We start from the raw sequence: 20,065 nt of genomic DNA, 5'->3' as shown, positions 1-20,065 counted from the left end.
TCAAGCCCCAATACCAGGTTGGAGGAAAAAAGGTTGAGGAAGAAAATAGAAAGTAAGACCAGCCCATACTATGTAGTATCTCAAATGAATAAAGGAAAAAAAAAAATGATGTACATTTATCAAAGATTTCCTGGGCCTAATATTAAAAATGATGTTCAGATATGTGATAGTGTAATACTAATAAAGGCAGTGAGCAAATATTAAATAAAATCTAATACTTTACTATGAAAATAATGCTACCAGAGATTGTTTTGTTTGCTCACTACTCTACCCCAGAACCTAACACAAAATTCAGAACTAAGTGCATGCTCAGTAAGTATTTGTTGGCTTTAGATATGAAAGAATAAAAAATTATACAACTACTACACAGTGAATAGAGCGCATAGAAAGGAAATTCCCTCTTAGAAAATCCACACCAGTAATTTTATTAATGTATGTATTTATTTAGCTAGTCCTGGGGCTTGAACTCAGGGCCGAGGTGCTGCCCCTTGTGCTTCTTTGCTCAAGGCTAACACTGCCACTTGAGCCACAGCACCACTTCTGGCCTTTTCTGAGTAGTTTATTGAAGTCTCGGAGTCTCACACAGACTTTTTCGCCCTGGCTGGCTTTGTACTACAACCCTCAGATCTCAGCCCCCAATAAACAGGATTACAGGCATGAGCCACCGGCGATGGGCTCACACCAATGATTTTTAATGTATGTTAAAGTATCTGCATTGTCACAAAGTATGTACTGAGTAAATCTGAGCCCCTTCTCCTATCCTTTTAAAGTTATATAAAAATTAAAATGTTTATTTCCTAAGTATATAAAAGTTAAAATGTTTATTTCCTAGGTCAAAAGGAGTTTCCAAGGAAATATCTCCAATAAAACAATCTATACCTGAATTTAAAAGGTAAACATAAAAGATTCAGCTATTCCATCTGTGCTGTATTATAAACTAAATTAGTATCTTGCAGCCCTGAACATCACACCACTGTGATGGTATGTGGGGTATGGGACTTTCTGCAGGCAATTATGGTTAGAAGAGGTCACGTGCATGAGGCCTTCCTGATGGGATTAGCACTAATCTCATCACCAATAAAAAAAAACTCCTACACTCTGTACTAAGATGAGGATACTTAAGCCAAAAGAAAACTTCACTACAACCAGACTATGCTGACTGCTTTATTTCAGACTTTCAGCCTCAAGAACTGTGGGAAAACTGTCATAGTTAAGATACCTAAACCACAATACTCTTATACTAACTCAAGCTACACAGCAATTTTCTATTTTAAAGAGGCCGTGTATTTAACATAAAATATGACTGAAAAGGGCTGGGAAGGTGGCTCAGTGGTAGAGCGCTTGCCTTGCATGCCTGAGGCCCTGGGTTCGATTCCTCAGCACCACATAAGCAAAAAGAAAAAAGCCGGAAGTAGTGCTGTGGCTCAAGTGGTAGAGCGCTAGCCTTGAGCTGAAGAGCTGAGGGACAGCACCCAGGTCCAGAGTTCAGGCCCCAGGACCGGATCCAAAAAAAAAAAAAGACTGAAAAAACAAATTTGCCCCCAATCAGCCTAAATTGTCAGGGGAAAAAAATGTTTATAATACTCATTAATATACTAGAACATGGGGGGTTTTTTTGGTTAAAAAGAGAACATAGAACGGGAAAATTATTTTCCTTTAAAACTGGGGAGGATTAGATCAGAGCTAATAGACACACTGGAATCATATGGAAATTGAAAGAGAAAGCAAACTGATCTCTGAAGACATTCATTTATAACACAACACACAGAGCGTTCAGATTTAGATGTAATTCTAGGTACTTGGGAGGCTGAATTAGGAAGGATTTCAGTTCAATGGCAGCCCAGGCAAAGAAATCTGAGACTACATCTGCAGAGAGAAGCCTGGAGTTAGTGGCATGTGCCTATCATCCCACTAAGCCTAAAATATTTGGGAGATCAGGGCTCAGGTGCATGCTCTGTCAGGAAGCAAGACCCTATCTCAAAATTAAAGAGAAAAAAGAGGACTAGAGGTGTGGCTCAAGCAATGGAGGGCCTGCTTAAGCAAAAGCAAGGACCAGCCAACCATGCAAGAGGCCTTACATTCAAATGACACACCAACACTCACATGCATGCAGGCACAAGTAGTTCCCACCTCTAATCCTACGTACTCTGGATGAAGAGATTGAGGATTGAGGTTCAAAGTCAACAGAGGCAAATAAATCAGATTCTATTTCCAATTAACCACCAAAAAGCCACAAGTGGAGGCCAGGCTCAAGTGGTAGAGCCCAGATGTGGGTAAGAAAGAAAGCTGAGCAAGAGTGTAAGGCCCTGAATTCAACCCCAGTACCAGAACAAACAAACAAACAAAAAAATCAAGTCAAGCTCAGTCCCTCAAAGCTTACAGAACAAGTAAAAAACAGACTAGGAAGCAAACCATTATGCATTCAATGCATGACAGAAACTTGACAGTAATCTAGTAAAATTTTCCAGTTTGTTATGTAAAACTATGTTTTGGTTAGCAATAAACCACATATAGGATATATATTACAAAGGAACTGAAAAATATCTATCCCTTAGGGTTGTCATAGACAGCAAAATGATAATACATTACAATCTCCACATCTGTGGTAATGTTGGTATACACAGACACTGTACCTTCAGTCTTACAAAAGTCTAAAACATACAGTGAATACTTTATTATGCTAACTATTAGGTGTTTATCATTAAAAGTAAATCTAATTATAAAACGACGTTTACTGTAAAACATAAAGCTTTTGTGTTTGGCAGCAGCCTCACATATGTCAGGCACTGGTCTGCATCAAGAGGTCACATCAAGTGTTACTTGTACCACCTAGATTTGGTTAAGTGTCCTCTGTGATATATGCAGATCACATTTCTCAGAACATATCACATCCCTACCAAGATACTCATGGACTATTTGTACAGAACTATCTGAACAATCTTAATAAAAGGCAAGCTGAAGTCACGTAGGAGGAAGAAATTTCGTATTTAACAATTGGGAAGAACAGAAAACTGCATATATAGTGAACTGAATTTAATTTGGAAAGTTACAAATGGCATCTAGAGGCAACAGATTAAGAAATTTACAGACTATGATGGCTGACGGCTGTGCTTGTAGAAGAATAAAAACAAATTATATGAAGTAGAAACTTCATCTTTCCAGAACCATCTTGGTCTACATCTATGTACCTGGTGTCAATTTACTATTCATCCAATGTATAAGAAAGTGTTGTTAACACATGCATTCAAATATATATCCTACATGAGGACAGACGGACAGACGGACAGACACATACACACACACATACACACACACATACATAAAGGAACTAGCTGCCCTAGTACTGGACACCACCCCTATAAAAGGAAGGGGTTACACATTGACTCTAGAAAAAGTAAGAAATTAAACTGGTTATCTCCATCAACTCTCTAATTTAAGTGCATGTTAAAGGCCTTCAAAGACATTAGTACGGTCACTATTTCACAAGTGAGAGGATACAACTGCTCAGATCCTTTTTTAAGTTTATATTCATTTATTATAAGCAGTATCTCCCAACCTTGGCACCCTAGAAACATAGTGGACCAGATAATGTTTTGCTTAGGGAAGTTTTATGTAATGGAAGTTGTTAATTTAGAAGCAACAGCAGCATCTCCTCCAATTGTTAAAGCCAAGTATGTTTCTAGACTTGGTCACCCCTGCTCTCTAACAAAGTGAGCAATAATAATATACAATTATGTTAAAAACTGGATAAAATTTTCAAAATTATCTTTGATTTACTGTCAAGTCTTATTAAGCTTAGAAACCATAAATCACATTCAAATAAATTTTGGATTTATTCAAAACTATTTTTAAGATGGTATAGAGCATAGCTCAGTGGTAGTTTTAATTTTTTTAATTCTTAAATAAAAAAATCAATTGAGCTAACAAAATAAAGCAGGGGAAAATATGTGTAATACTTACTGTTAAGTATTACTAAAGGAACTGTTCAAGATCATGGTAACTAAATTATCCATAGACAGATTTAGACTAGATACCAAATTTTCAAACTTAAAAGCTCAATATTGACAAAGGTATAGTGGTAACTCACTACACTGCGGTTATTGGCATAGATTGAGAAAAGGTTTTTGTTTTCTGGTGGAAGACTGGCAGGCTACAGTAGTCAAGAGATAATAATGTACATAATCTTGAACCCCAAATCCCATTCTTGTTCCATGCCAAAGTAAATATGCTCCCTTAAGCAGTTTGAAACTTGTTGGAAACTAAACAGCCTAAAGGACCAACAAGAACAGCTAAACTGACTAAACATTCAAAACAGTGGGAAAACAAAAACAAAACAGTGGAATACTATGCATTCCCTAAAAACAAGGTGTATTTTTGTATTTTGACAAGAAAAAAATATCTAAAGAGCAAGCATTAAAGGCAACTTGTAGAAGCTTGATGCCACATTCAAGAAAGTTATTTTTCTTTTTCCTTATAAGAAAAATTTTAGCCGGGGGCCGGTGGTTCATGCCTGTTATCCTAGCTACTGAGGAAGCTGAGATCTTAGGATCGCGGTTCAAAGCCAGCCTGGGCAGTAAAGTCCATAAGATTCTTACCTCCAATACGCCACTAGAAAAGTGGAAGTGGCGCTGTGTCTCAAGCGGTAGGGCACTCTCCTTGAGCTGAAGAGCGCAGGGACAGCACCCAAGCTCAGAGTTCAAGCCCCACAACCAACCAAAGGGAAAAAAAAAAAAAGAAGAAAAAAATTTAAAACTAAGAATTACCTCAAGTAGAATTTCAGTAATATTTAATACTTAAAATTAACTCATCTTTACCAAAGCAGAAATATGAATAGATATTAAAGACAGAAATTTTTCATGCATATGATATTCACCTACTTAATTTTTTAGAACTATGAAGCATTAAAAATAATTTTAACAACCTTTTTTGTCAGTCATGGCTTGAATCCAAGGCCTGGGCACTGTCCCTGAGCTCTTCTGCTAAAGGCTAGTGCTCTACCACTTTCAGCTACAGTGCCACTTCCAGTTTTCTGGTGGTTAATTGGAGGCAAAGAGTCTTACGGACATTCCTGCCTGGACAGGCTTTGAAAGGCAATGCTCATATCTCAGCCTCCTGAGTAGCTAGAATAACAGGCTTGAGTTACCGGCACCGGGCTTGGATTTTTCTTTAACCAAGCTGTACACACAGAAGCCTCCAGCCATGTCCATCTATCCAGCTAAAGCTATGTCAGGTAGCACAGTACTAGGGTTTGAATTTAGGGCTTCAAGCCTACTAAGCAAGCACTGTCCATTTAATCCAATCTGCAGCCTCATATAATCCAGGCTACAGCACAAATTTTGACCAAATTCTAAAGTAGGATGACAAAAATCAACAATCAGACACTTAAAAGAAAGTTGATGACAAAGTGTAAGGCTGCTATATGAACTGAAGCAAAGACTAGAGAAGAATCAAAACCTTCACAGAACAGAAACACAACTTGTCTCTGCAATAGCTTTACAAATTGGAAATATCTCAAACCAACATACTATACTCATTGAGCAAAGAGAAGTCCATATTTTACTCACATTCAGACCACTCCTTGCAGAAATAGTACATAAAAGCATTGAAAAGATAAATCAGTCTCTACAGCAGTCTCCATTCTAAAAACCAAGTAAGAAACAATAACACTACCAGCTCAAAAGTTACCCTGGAAGTTACCACTAACAACATACTTAAAATACAACCATCATAAAACAATTGTTTTTTGGTAAACAACCTAAAAGGCAGAAGTGGATCTGTGGCTCACAAGGCAGAGTGTGAGCCTTGAGCCAAAGCAGCTCAGGGACTGCGCCCAGGCCTTTTGTATGCAAAATTTTTAATGGAAACACTTGATAAAGCTTGCCTCTCAGAAAGAGGGGCAAAATTAACATATCAAATTTCAAATAGTATATACTTTATTTGGTTTCATCACTTATAAATGAAAATATTACCACTTACCCCCCAATATTGCGAGAATACTATTTTCCCCTGATGAGGATAACAAATCCAAGACAAAGAATATTAAAAACTGTTTCATGCACTTTCAACTCAAATACATGCATCAATCCCATCAGATATATGTGTCAAAATCACCCTCTATAAAGATTATATTTACAGCCAGGCTCCAGTGGCTCATGTCTAAAACACAAGCTACTCAGGACACTGAGATCTGATGATCACAGTTTGAAGCCAGCTTGGACAGGAAAGTCTGTAAGAGTCTATCTCCAATGAAATACCTAAAAAGGCAGAAGTGGATCTGTGGCTCATGTGGTAGAGTTTGAGCCTTGAGCCAAAGCAGCTCAGGGACAGTACCCAGGCCCTGAGTTCAAGACCTGCATGCATACATTCATGTATGTACATGTATATGTATATACACATATACAATGCATATGTACATATACATACACAAACACAAAATAGATCTACTAAAAGTTTTTAGGCTTTGATGTCACTGGAAATGTTAAGGACAAGACACACTCCTTTACAAAGTATGACATTACCTTTCTACCATGTATTAACTCAAAATCAGCAAACTAGCCAAATACTGGTAAAACTTTGGAATGAATATCACAAGCATCAGTTGAGCGCTCAGGAGACTGAAGACTAGAAAAAGATCACTAGTCATAAAGCAAAGTTGGCAGGTGGAACTGTTCAAAAAGAAATATCCTCATTCCATGACTTATTTAACTGTACCCTTCTATAATCACCTTTACAATAATTTTTTTTAATTGACATGCCTAGCTCCCACTGCACTTATCACTCAGGTGCAGTCTACCTGTAAACCCATGTAATTTACAGCAGGTAGTGAAAAAAAAAACCACACATTTCTTCTCATTCACACCTTAACTGCTACAATTTTGGGGGTATTTACAAACAAATGGGCATCTAGTCAACTTCTTTACTGAAAATCTACTATATTTTCCCCATGTACCCACATAACAGTACATGAGAGAACCTTGGCTCATACCTGCAATCTTACATAAACAGGAGACTCTTACGTATCATAAGGTTCAAAGATCAAAGCCAGCCAAGCAGGAAAGTCTGTGAGACTCTTGTCTCCAATTAACCACCAAAAAGCCAGAGGTGGAGCTGTGGTCAAGTGGTAGAGTACTAGCTTTGAGTACAAAGCTTAGGAACAAGTTCTGAGTTCAAGCTCCAGGACTATCAATCAACAGTTTCAAGTCTTACTGACCTCGACATTAATGGAGAAAAATTAACAGTGATTATCCTAGCTATCCTGGGGAAAGAATAAAACAAACTTTTCCTCTAGCTGTAGTATATCATTAAAAAAAAAAAGGCACTAGTGGTTCACACCTAAAATCCTAGCTATTCAACAGGCTGAGATCCAAGGATCATGGTTCAAAACCAGCCCATGTGACTGTTATCTCCAATTAAGCCAATCACTTAAAAAAAAAAAAAAAAAACAGTAGAGCAGTGTTTTAGGGGTACAGCACTAGCCTTGAGCGAAACAAGCTCATGGACGGGGCCTAGGCCAAGTTCATGCTCCAGGACCAGCACCAAAGAAAAAAAAGAAAGGAAGAAGCAAGGCATGGTGGCTCACACCTATAATCCTAGCTACTGGGGTGACTGAGATTGGGAGGATCATAGTTTGATGCTAGCCAAGAAAAAAAATTCCTTGAGATACCATCTCCACAGGAAAAGCTGCATATGGTTGTATGCACACTTGTCCCAGCTACAGAAGAAAGCATCAACAGGAGAAATGCAGTACAGGCTGGCTTGGGCAAAAAGTGAGATCCTATCTCAAAAAGGGCTACAGACACGGCTCAAACAGTAGAGTGCCTTCTTAGCAAGCAGAAAGCCCCCAGTACTGCCACCACACACAAAAAAAAGGAAAGAAAAAAAAAAAAGAGATAACCTAATAAGAGGATTAAATTCTTACACCAATTTTATAAGAATGTACAAAATTATAAAGGTAGAATGTGGCTTGCATTTTAGGAATGATTTTCAATGCTTAAATACTATGTTAGACTAACAGGCTCATAGGCTTAAAGATTTTCTTTCTATTATAATGCAGATGTTAGCTATTGATAAGCACTTGTCCTGGAGGGGCGAGATCCCAGTCCTGGGCTTGAATTTAGGGCCTGGACATACCACTGTGAGCCACAACACCATTTCCAGATTATTGGTAGGAGGAAAGAATTTCTTGGATTTGTCTGTTCAGCCAGACTTTGAACCAGAATACTCAGATCTCAGCCTCTTGAGTAGCTAGGATTACAGGAGTGGGCTACTGAAGCCCAGGTCGATAGGCACTTTTAAGTCACCTTTTATTTTCTTACTGATATTCAGGATACTTGAATCCAAGGAATCTAGATCAGAAGGAAAAAAGCAAACCCACAATAGCAATCACCAGGCTGGAGATATATATACAGCTCAGTGATAAGAGTATTTCTACCATGAGGCCCTGGAAAGAATCCCTAACACTAGAAAGCAATTTTCTATGTACTATTTGCCCACTATCTGAGGTACTATTATTTATTATCCCCATTTTATAAATGAAGAAGCTGAAAGGATGATAGTAGTGCTTTAGTTCTTCATCTCTCAAAACACCATGTCACATTAGACAGCAAAACCAAAAATTGAGGGACAATATTAACAAAATTAGCTGACAAGGTATTCCAACGAATCCCAAGAAGTGGTTGAAGAAAAGCTGAAAGTCCTAATAACATCATCAGAATCTGCAAGAGAAAATGGTGCGGGTGCAAACACAGACACACAGACACACACACACTTGAAGGGCTTCCATGAGGAGAATCACAACAGAGCCAACAGGTAATTCACTAGAAATCATGGCAAACCAATTTTAGTAGTAATACTTAAAGGAGATGGAGTCTGCCCTCTCTAATTGTTAGTGCAGAAAAGATCTAAAAGGACAAAAGACTATGTGCTCACTCTGAGCTCTAAAATGTGATCCAACACAGCTCCTAACCAGAAACCAATCCTACAATGAGAAGAAATATAGATCAGGTAGAGGGAAAACAAGAACAATTAAAAGCAGAAGATCCTAAAATTTCAGTATAAAAGTTGGCATGTCCTTAAACTCATCACAAAAACAGTGAGTCTGTATTGCTAAAAAACTACTTTGAACCATTCCTCCTCCTCAAAGTTCATAAAAACTAATTTCACATAAAAATATGTAAGCATATCAAGTTCAAACCCAATAGGAAGTTATTATAAGAAAAAGAATACTAACTCCCCCACAGAAACAAAAGTCACACCAGCAAAGTTTGTTCAAATCACACTATCTAAAAGACAAGTGAGAAAAACTAATTTCACATAAAAATATGTAAGAATATCAAGGTCAAACCCAATGGGAAGTTACTATAAGAAAAAGAATACTAACTCCCCCACAGAAACAAAAGTCACACCAGAAAAATTTGCTCAAACAGACCAAACTGTATCACATTATCTAAAAGACAAGTGAGAAAAATTACTCAAACATGTAACAATTCGGGTAACAATGAGAAATAAAAAATAAAACTTTCATTTACTTCCAAAATAAAAACTAAACTAGAAACTATGTTAAGAACAAATGAGCAAAATAAAAGCCCAAAACAGAAGAGATTAAGTGCAAAGCAAGTCAGATAAAGGACTTAAATGTGAAATACATGAAGCCTGTCCAAACTTTTCAAACAATTCAAAGTGAGCAAAGATTACATTACAAAGGAAACATGATGGCAAATAAATGCCATGCAAATGCAAATTAGCTAAACAGCTAAGGAGAAAAAAATAGGACAAGGTCCTTTTGCTTTGAGCCCTAACAGGAGTAAAAATAAATGTAGAAAAGACATGGAGAAGTTGAACTCACACAATGGTTGGTATGCAAACTAACTGTGGAAAAATCACAGTGGAAAAGTTTTTCCTTTGTAAAAAGTTACACATAAGCCAGGTAGCAGTAGTTCACACCTGTAATCCTAGCTACTCAGGAGGCTGTGATCTGAGACTGCAGTTCAAAGCCAGCTTAGGCAGAAAAATCCCAGTGAGACTTGTATCTCCAAAAAACTACTCAAAAAAGCTGTAAGTAGCTCTGTGGCTCAAGTGGTACAGAAGCTAACCTTGAGCACAAAGAGGCTCAGGGACAGCACCCAGGCCTGGAGTTCAAACCCCAGGATTAAAAAAAAAAAAAAAGTTACACAGATACCCTGCATATAATCCAACCATACAATCCCTAATTACTCACAGAAAAAAAATGTGGTACTCTTACAAAAACTTTTATGTAATAGAAAAAAGTAGAAATAATCCAAATGTCCACCCAACTGGTGAATGTACAAAAACTGTGGTATATCCCTACAAGAATACTACACAGAAATAAAAAAGATTTGTGAACACACACAGGTACCAATCTCAAAATAATTATGTAAGCTAAAAGAAGCCAAAACATATACTGTATGATACCATTTATACAAAATGCAAAAGATATTCAAACTAACCTAATGTGATAAAAAGTTGCCTTGGGGAAAATTACAGAACAGGCTAAGGAGAGTTCTGGAAGTAAATACAATACCTGTGTCCACAATCTTGATTGTAGCAATGGCTTCATAAATGCAGTTATCCAAACTTAGTTAACTAAACATTTCCAATTTCAACAAACGCTGTATACTATATGTCAATATATCTAAATACTGCTAATTTTTCTTTTCTTCCCTTTTTGGTAGAACTGGGGTTTGAACTTAAGAGCTTTCAAATGGGTATCAATTTTTGCCAAGTAATGGCCTGGACCACAATCCTTCTATTTACACTTGCAGCACAGCTATGATGTCATGCTTAGCCACTGAACTCAGTCTTTTTGTTATTTTTATGATGGGATCTCACACATTTTTTGCCTGGGCTGGGCTTGAACCTTGACCATCCTAATCTCAGCCTACAGAATATCTAAAATTATAGGTGGGAGTCACCATGCCTAGCAATAATTGAAATTTTTAAAAGGAATCAACACTTCAAAACATCCTGAAGATATATTAAAAAAATTCAACATGCAGACACAAGGAGTCTGAAAAATAATAATAAAAAACTACTGACTTTCATGAAACCTAAAGAAAAAAATTTTTTATGAAATATCTGTATTTAAATATTACAGAGCTAGGCACTGATGGCTCACCCCTATAACCCTAGCTACTGAAGAGCCTGAGATCTGAGGATCAAGGTCCAAGGCCAGCCCAGGCAAGAAAGACCATGAGATTCTTATCTCCCAAGTAACCAAGAAAACCAGAAGTAGAGCTGTGGCTCAAGTGATACAACACTAGTCTTGACTATAAAAGCTCAGGGACAGGGCCCAGTTCAAGCCCCATGACCAACCCAAAAAACAAGTTAGAGTCAGCTAGGAATCTGAGGGGCTACTCAGGAGGCTGAGATCTGAGGATACAGTTCAAAGCCAGCCTGAGCAGATGACACTCTCATCGCCAATCAACCACCTAAAAGCTGCCAAGTGGAGCTTTAGATCAAATGGTGAGTGTGAGCCTTAAACAGAAAGCTCTAGACTCTGAGATCAAGCCCTTGGACAACTTCAACCCATCCACCCAATCAAAAAAAAAAAAAAATTGTCTCTACACAGGCCTGGCTTCAAACTGCAACCCTCCAGATCTCATCTCCTGAGTAGCTAGCATTACAGATGTAAATCACCAGCTCTCAGCCCCAACGTTATTTAAAATGCCCCTTAAGGCCTAACCTAGAAAAATAATTGCACAGGAAAAAAAAATCCTCTGGGTAATTTATAAGATAAATTTTTTTTGACTACCATCAGAAGGTTGAGTGGCAAAACCTTGTAATTCTAGCATTCTGGAGATTAAGGCAGGAGGCCAAAGTGGGTTACAAAGCTGCAATTCATTGGGGGGGGGGGGGGGGGGGGGGGGAGGATTCCAGGACCCTGTTCTCAATCATCTACTATGGGATGTGGCTCAGTAGTAGAACACTTGCCTACCTTTCATGAAGTTCTGAGTTTCACCTTCAGTACCACGAAAAATAAAAATAATCTACAAAAGGATGAGCTTCAGATAAACAATAGCGTAGGACTGATGTTGACTACCAGATATAGCTAACCTAAAGTCTAAAAGGCATCTCAAAAGGAATTATATCAGCTAGGCTCCAGTAGCTCATACCTGCAATCCTAGATACTTAGGAGGTAGAGATCTAAGAATCAAGGTTCAAAACCAGCCTGGGCAAGAAAGTCCATGAAACTCTACCTCCAACTAATTACCCAAAAAAGCCAGAAATGGAGCTGTGGCTTAAGTGGTATAGCACTATCTTAAGCTAAAAAGCTCAGAGACAGCATCCAAGCCCTGGGTTCAAGCCCTACAAATGGCATTAAAAAAAAAAAAAAGACGTTATAATAGAAATATGGTTAGGTAAAACTTTTTCTTTTGCTGGTCTTGGAGCTTGAACTCAGGTTTTAGGCACTGTCATCAAGCTTCCTTGTGCTCAAGGTTAGCACTCTACCATCTGGGCCACAGCGCCACTTCAGCTTTTTCTGAGTAGTTTATTGGACATGAGTCTCATGGACTTTCTTGCACTGGCTGGCTTCACCATGACTCTCAAATCCCAACTCCCTCCTGAGTAGCTCGGATTACAGGTGTGAGCCACCAGCACCTGGTTAAAACCACTCTTAAAACTAGGCACACTTAAGTTTTTAAAAAATTAAGATTCTTACTAAACTCAGTAGCAGAAAGACTTCCTAATGTGCAATGTTATGGAATTATGCAATGTTATGTGCAAAATTATGGAATATCCTGGTAACAAAATTTTGTACCCAAAAACCAGAACTTTTGTTTAGGCAGGAGTTAATTAAAAACTCAAGCTGGGCAACATGCCAGTAAACCTAGCTACTCAGGAGGCTGAGATCTGAGGACCATGGTTCAAAGCCAGCCCAGGCAGGAAAGTCCATGAGACTCATCTCCAATTAACCACAAGAAAACCAGAAGTGGCTCTGTGGCTCAAGTGGTAGAATGGTAGCCTTGAGTTCAGGGATAGCGCCCAGGCCCAGAGATCAAGCCCCACGACCGACAAAAAACAACAACAAAAATTCTGGGCTAGTGATGGAGCTGGTTAGTAAAGCACTTCTGTACCAAGTATGAGGCTCTGGGTTTGATCTCTAGCACTGGAAGAAAGCAAAAACAAAACAGAAAAACCAGCAGCTCTATATCCTTGATTCTGAATTACAAATCTCAATAAGTATATTAGGCTAGAAAGAACCACCTCACTAACAAGAAGCATCTCTAACACCTTACTCTCGTCTTAAAATATCACATCTCACAAAAAGGAGAAAGTTACTTAAAATTTGACTTGATGGTTGGGCTGGGAAGGTGGCTCAGTGGTAGGGTGCTTGCCTTGCATGCATCATCAAGTATATCTTTGATCATGGTTGAAAGCCATCCAAATGTTTAAATTCATGACTGAACCCCACTGTGGTTCTGTTTAGCACATACTATATATTTAGCATTGTTAGAAACTGTTCCATTGAGAAGTCATGTTAAAAAAAGTTTTAAAAAACTGGAAATGTGGCTTAGTGGTAGAGTTCTTGCCTTGCATGCACGTAGCCCTAGGTTCAATTCCTCAGTACCACATACAAAGAAAAGGCCGGAAGTAGTACCATATACAAAGAAAAGGCCAGAAGTGGCGCTGTGGCTCAAGTGGTAGAGCACTAGCCTTGAGCACAGAGGCTCAGGGACAGTGCCCAGGTCCTGAGTTCAAGCCCCAGGACTCCCCCCCCCCCCCCCCAAAAAAAAAAGTAGAAACAAACCATTAATTTGGTGATTTAGTTACACACCTATGTACTACCTCTACTCCTAACAATTTAGTGCTCAATGTCCTGACATCTTTCCTACATTTGATGTCTGTGGAGAACTTTAGAAGACTAGGAAGAAAAATAGTTCAAAACTCTTTATTTTCCTATAACCCCTTCCTCAATAATAATGTCTATACTTTGAATTCCAAATCGTCCTCAAGCTAAAAATTTCAAGGGTGATATCATTAGTTTTTTGAAAGAAAAATATCCTGTACTGTCAGACTTTCATCCATAAACAAAGTGTCAAGTACCACTGTTAACACCTTCTAGCTATCATTCATTGAAAATGGCCAGAAACTATGTAAGTCTTATCTTTACAACCTACCCACACAAAAACAAAGAGATCTGAGTAGCTTTTCTTCAAAGTTTCATTTTTCTATTAGAAACTTTACACACTAGAAAAGCGTCATTTTAGCTATAAATGTAAAACAGACAACAAAATTTCAGCCTCAAAAGATAACATTTATGAACTAGGTGCTGACTGCTCACACCTGTAATTTTAGTTATCAGGAGGCTGAGATCCAGAGGATCTTGGTTCAAAACCAGCCTGGGTAGAAAAGTCCTCAAGACTCCATCTCCAATTAACTAGCTGGACTGGAGATGTGACTCAAGTGGCAGAGTACTAGTCAAAACCAAGAAAACCTATAGCAAAAAAGTTCAAGCCCTAGGAATGGCAGTAATTATTATTAGGGTATGATCAGAGTGATACAAAGAAATCAGGCTGCTGATGGAGCTCAATGGTAGAATATGCTTGCCTACCACAATCAAGGCCTGGTGTTCAATTCTCAGCACCAAAGGAATAAAAAAAAGTAAAATAAACCAAACCATTATTTGGGCAGCAAGTATAACTCAGAGGCTACCAGCTTCACAAAAGCCTAGGGTTCTATTCCAAGCACCACAAAAAAAAAAAAAAAAAAGATGGAAACCACCCAGATGCCCCACTACAGATGAATAGATCCAAAAATTGTGGTACCTATATACAATGGAATATTATGCAGCCATTAGAAATCTAGGACAAAATAATAGCATTTGCAGGGAAATGGATGGAACTAGAAAAAAATCATTTTGAGTGAGGTAAGCCAAGAGCAAAGAGACAAAAGGCACATGGTCTCCCTGAAATGTGGATGTTAAATACAAAATGTAAGGACATACGACAAAGTAAACAGGACTGGAGAAACAAAGGACCTCCACTTCCCTTGTTTTGTCATTACTAAATGACCCCATACTGTTGATCACATATTTAGTATATATGCACATATCTGAGGGAAAATAGGAGGACACAGAATTAGAGGGAAACGGGGGAAAACATACATCAGCTGCACTGGACATTGATGAAAACGAACTAAGCAACTCAAGAGCAGCAATGGGAGGGAGGAATGAGAGAGAAAGAGGGAACAGCTAACACTAAGCAAAAGGAAAGAAATGCACATATCATCCAATGTGGAAGAAACAGCTGTATTGTCAAAGTTCATAGAATTCACAAACTATAGACCACGATAATGACAATTTGCCTCGTGAAGGTTAGAATGTGTTTGTGACTTTAAGTATTACTATCTCACAATACTGTGAAATTTATGTAATCACTTAATCACAATAAAAAATTTAAAAACAAAAAAAGGAAAACTTTTAGCTCAGCGCTGGTGGCTCATACCTGTAATCCTAACTACTCAGGAAACTGAGATCTGAGGATCACAATTCAACCAAAGCTAGCCTGGGCAGACAAACTGGAGATAAATATCTCCAATTAACCAGCAAAAAAAAAAAAACAGAAGTAGAGGTATGCCTCAAATGATAGAGCGATTTTAAGTGAAAAGGGCTGAGTTCAAGTCCCAATATCAACACACACAGAAGAGGGGAGATTTTTCTTAAAAAGGAGGCTAAGTTTGGGTTGGGAATATGGCTTAGTGGTAGTGTTTGCCTTGCATACCTAAGGCGCTGGGTTCTATTCCTCAGCACCACATAAGCAGAAAAAGCTAGAAGTGGTGCTGTGGCTCAAGTGGTAGAGCGCTAGTCTTGAGCTGAAGAGCTGAGGGACAGTGCCCAGGCCCAGAATTCAAGCCCCATGAGCAACAACAAAAAAAAAGAATAAAGAAATCTAAAAGCACCAACTGTTACATTACAAAATACCTAAATAATACAAATGCCTGAATGTAGTTGTAGGCATGCAGAGTTTCAAAGTCCTCTATCAGGACAAAATAACTGAAAAATTCAGATTAATTTCCCCAACAACTTGGTGATCCAGTGTGACAGGATACTAAAAGGCTTTTTTTTAGAAACTTTCAACTACTAATACTTTTATAGGCAATGTATTTTATCAAAAAGAGTAGGCATTTTGACAGACCCGATAAACAGAATAAGAGGTTTTAAGTATTTATCCTACAGATAATCCTATAGATCATAAAGTTTCTAAATAAATGCTTCTCCTCTGGTATTACACAGAAGTTACAGGAGCAATCAACAATAAAGGAAGGGTGGCAATCTAAGTATTTTATTCTAGGGCTCAATTTTTTGTTGTTGGTAGCAGGGCTTGAACTCTGGGCCTGGGCACTGTCCCTCAGCTCTTCAGCTCAAGGCAAGTGCTCTTACCACTTGAGCCACAGCAGCACTTCCGATTTTCTGGTGGTTTATTGGAGATAAGAGTTTCATGGACTTTCCTGCCTGGGCTGGCTTTGAACCTTGATCCTCCCATCTCAGCTCCCTGAGTAGCTAAGATTACAGGCGTGAGTCACTGGCGCTGAGCTTCAATCTATTTTTGAAAGATGGCACCTATATTTTTTAGGGTAATCCATATAAATATGAATCATTGACTTTGCACCCAAAAATAATATTTTTTTTTTACCATAATGGGTATCGACCCCAAGATCTATCTTAAAGGCTCTATCACTTGAGTTATGCCCTCAGTCCTTTTTTTGTTGTTTTTTTTTTAAACAGGGTTCCATAGATACCTTTGCCTAAGCTAGCCTCAAACCAGAGATTCTATACCCTTTGTCTTCCAAGTAGCTTACAAGTAGGTTACAGGCATAAAATACCATGACTAATAGTTTTGTTTTTCCTGCAGTCTTGGGAACTGACATGGAGCCTTAGCAAGTATTCTACCACTGAGCTATAGTCCATTAATTTTTAAAAATCAAAATGCAGCCAGGTACAGGTGTCACTGGCTTCCACCTGTATCTATTTGGGAGGCTGAGAACAGGGGGATCAGGGATTGGAGGCCAGGTGAGAAAGAAAAGTCTGCAGGATTTCATTATACTCTAGAAGCTGGGAGATGTGGTATGAACCTGTAATCCCTGCTGAAATAGATGGATTGAGGTCCAGAGAGGAAGATCTCAAAAATAACCGCTCAAAAAAGGGCTACAGACAGGTCTCAGCAACAGTGTGGCAAGACCTTTCAAGTTCAAACCAACCAAAAAAAAATTTTTTTAACCAACATGTTCTATAAAGATTGTAACAGAGTTAAAAATGATTTTTTTCACTAAAAGGATCAATTTTAAAATATAGTTAATAGAAATATTAGTATTAAACACACTATAGTCATTTTGACTGGGGTATTTAAAGGAATCACTGAGGAAGTTCAGCTGGTTTTATACTTCATTGCAGCACCTGAAGTTTTTCTTCCTAAAAAGGCTAGACCATAACCCAAAGCAAATCTTTGAGAAATAAACACTTGTTAATAAAGACAGAAATTACACATCACTTGCTGAAGGTTACACACTTAAGTAGAAGGCCAATATAACACTAAACCCAAACTTTTCCTATTCACCACCTCAAATCTGCCCCAAGACTACAATCTAAATAAGACTGGGAGAATTATACTATCTTTCACAGATTAATATAGCCGAAGTCCGAAAGTAACTTCTACCATACAAACTACAGAATAAACAAGAATTTTCCCTTTCAAAATAACCCAACTTTAAAGTTTCAGATTAGGAACATCTGAATACAAATCTACCAAAATGTTGAGCATATGTAATAAGTTAGTTAATCTAAAAAGTTTACAGGACAGTCAAAACTTTGCCATCTAGTATCTGTCAGATGATCACCCCTGACTCCTCCAAACAGTAAAAAGAAGTCACACTTCAAACATCTGCATATACAAATAGACAAATAGGACAACAGAGGTTGAATACAAGACAATATGAGAAAAACCAACATCAGAAGTCTCTGAAACAAAACCAAAGCCACAAAATTCTGGAAATATGATCATATGCAATGGCCAAAATGGGTCATACTGGAATAAGCATTCTTTTCTCTAGCAAAAGTTCTCCAGGTAAACCAAAGCAGAGATAGAGATACATAGAAAACTTTAAAGTAATTTTTTTAGTTCAGTGAAGAGCATGCAGAATTATATATTATTAAATCCTTTCAATGATGTCTTCTCAATTTAGGCAGATTATTTTTCTAAAATACACTTGTTCTCTCCATCATTCTGAATGATAGGTTGTAGATTTGCAACATCAATGCTATTTTCAACTTACATGGTTTCCCCAGTCTTGGCTACATGACAAAGAAACTGATCCAGGACAGGACAGACTTCCTTTTTCCCCCTCTTCTCAAAATCTAGAAAAGAAGAAATAGGTTATCAGTATTTCTCAAAGGCCTTCTAGAAACAAACTCCACTTCCCAGTCCTTCCCCATATACACAGGCAATTTTAGAAATCAGCCCCCCAATCAAATACCCACAACAAACCCTCAACACCCCCCCCCCAAGTCTTCCTCCGAGACAACTGGAACCCTCCTAAAGGGGGCACCCAACTCTAAAACCCTCCGTGCAAACACAGTGATTCTCTAAGTATGGCCGAGGGGAACACCAGCTTCAGATGTACCTAATTACGATATAACTCCCCCGGATTCCCACCTTCCACAAAACGCTTATCTATTGGGGACTTCCACAACAAATCCTCCTTCTCTTCCCCTAAGGAACACCAGTTACCTCAGGCAGCCACCTCTCCCCCCTAAAAAGGATTCTAGGTGTGGAGGTTTCAACACAAGCTGAAGCCCCGCTCGTCCCAAGTTTGAGGGCCACCGTCAGCCTGTTGCTCGGACGGCGACCACCTGGGAGCGGGGGCGGCGTCCGGACGCCTGGCAAAGGCGTTCCGCGACAACTTCAAAGTTGCTCTGCCAACCCCGCGTCTCCCACTCGTTACTTTTTTTCCCAGTACCCCACTGCCTGGCGCGTGGGCCGGTGCCGAGGGGCGCACGGACCGGCCGGCGGGGGGGGGGGGGGCAGGGTCCCCTTCCCCACCCCCACCCTCTCGGGGACGGGGCCGGGCCCCGCGCGGACGGCCCCGCTCCCCTCCCCCGCCAGACGCCGCCGGCCCACACAAAGCCCGGGCCGGGGGGGGGGGGGGGTAGCGGCCGCGGGGCTCCCGCCCCCGGGGACGCGGAGGGGGATGGGCGGGGAGCGCGCCCCGCAGGGCCCGGGCCTGGCGAGTCGCTCGGCCCGGAGGCCCGGGGAGACGCGGCCGGCAAGGGACGGGGGGGTGGGGGTGGGAGATCCCGAGGCGCCGAGAGTGAGGCGGCTCCCCCCACCTTTCAGCGCCTCCTGCAGCCTCTCGACGTCCATGGCGTCCCGGAGTCCCCTCGCAGCCTCCGCCTCCCTCCGCGGGCCTCCTGAGGACCGGAGCGCCTCCCCCCACCCCCCCGACGCCCTCCCCCCTCCCTCGCACACACTCCGGCACGCAGGCGACCGGGGGGGGCACCGAAGGGAGCCGGGGGAAGCGAGCGAGAGAGCGAGACCGAGAGAGCGAGCACCTCCCCGAGCGGCTACCACCAGCCCTCCAACATGGCGCCCGGCACGTCACCGCGCGCACGCTCTCCGCCGGCGTCCTCGTGCCCGTCGCGAGCGCGCGCGCGAGCGCGCGTGCGCGTGCGCCGCGGGGGTGGGGTGGGGGCGTGCCGCGTGAAGCGAGGCCCCGCCCCTCCCGCTGCCGCGCTGTGCGGGTGCTGCCCCACCCCCGTCTCGCCCCGCCCATCCGCGCCCCACCCCCGGGAAGCCCTCCACCTGCCTGCGCTCTCGGGGCGCGGCCCTCCCGCGTCACCTGCCGGGCTAAGCCTCGCCGCTCCGAGCCTCGTTCGGCCCGTCTGAGCCACGAGGCCGCTGGGACCCAGCCCCGTAAACAGACGCGCGCCCGTCACGTGACCGCGCTCCTTTAAAGACCGCCGCCCGCCGGCGCAGCCGCCCCCTCCGCTCCACTGCCGGGCGGCGCCGCGACGCCGGCCGCGAGCTGCGGGGTCGGCCCGGCGTCACAGCCC

At 40.8% G+C, this 20,065-nt stretch overlaps 1 protein-coding gene across 1 annotated transcript in view; it reads right to left on the bottom strand.

The window, feature by feature from the left end:
- The window catches only part of Ppp4r2 (protein phosphatase 4 regulatory subunit 2), a 47,734-nt gene extending 28,144 nt beyond the window's left edge, over positions 1-19,590 (bottom strand). Inside the window, exons 1-2 of the mRNA XM_042679756.1 lie at positions 19,343-19,590; positions 18,289-18,370 (exon numbers count right to left, since the gene is read on the bottom strand). Of these exons, the coding sequence (XP_042535690.1) occupies positions 18,289-18,370; positions 19,343-19,376 (116 nt within the window). The 5' untranslated portion in view covers positions 19,377-19,590. The remainder of the gene's footprint in view (positions 1-18,288; positions 18,371-19,342) is intronic.
- Between the last annotated feature and the right edge of the window lie 475 nt (positions 19,591-20,065).

Source organism: Dipodomys spectabilis, unplaced genomic scaffold (genome assembly GCF_019054845.1).
Source record: "Dipodomys spectabilis isolate Male_0828 unplaced genomic scaffold, ASM1905484v1 ptg000054l, whole genome shotgun sequence".
In the NCBI taxonomy this organism is placed as follows: domain Eukaryota; kingdom Metazoa; phylum Chordata; class Mammalia; order Rodentia; family Heteromyidae; genus Dipodomys; species Dipodomys spectabilis.
Note: the sequence above shows the minus strand (reverse complement) of the source record. Positions and strands in the feature narration are given on the sequence as shown.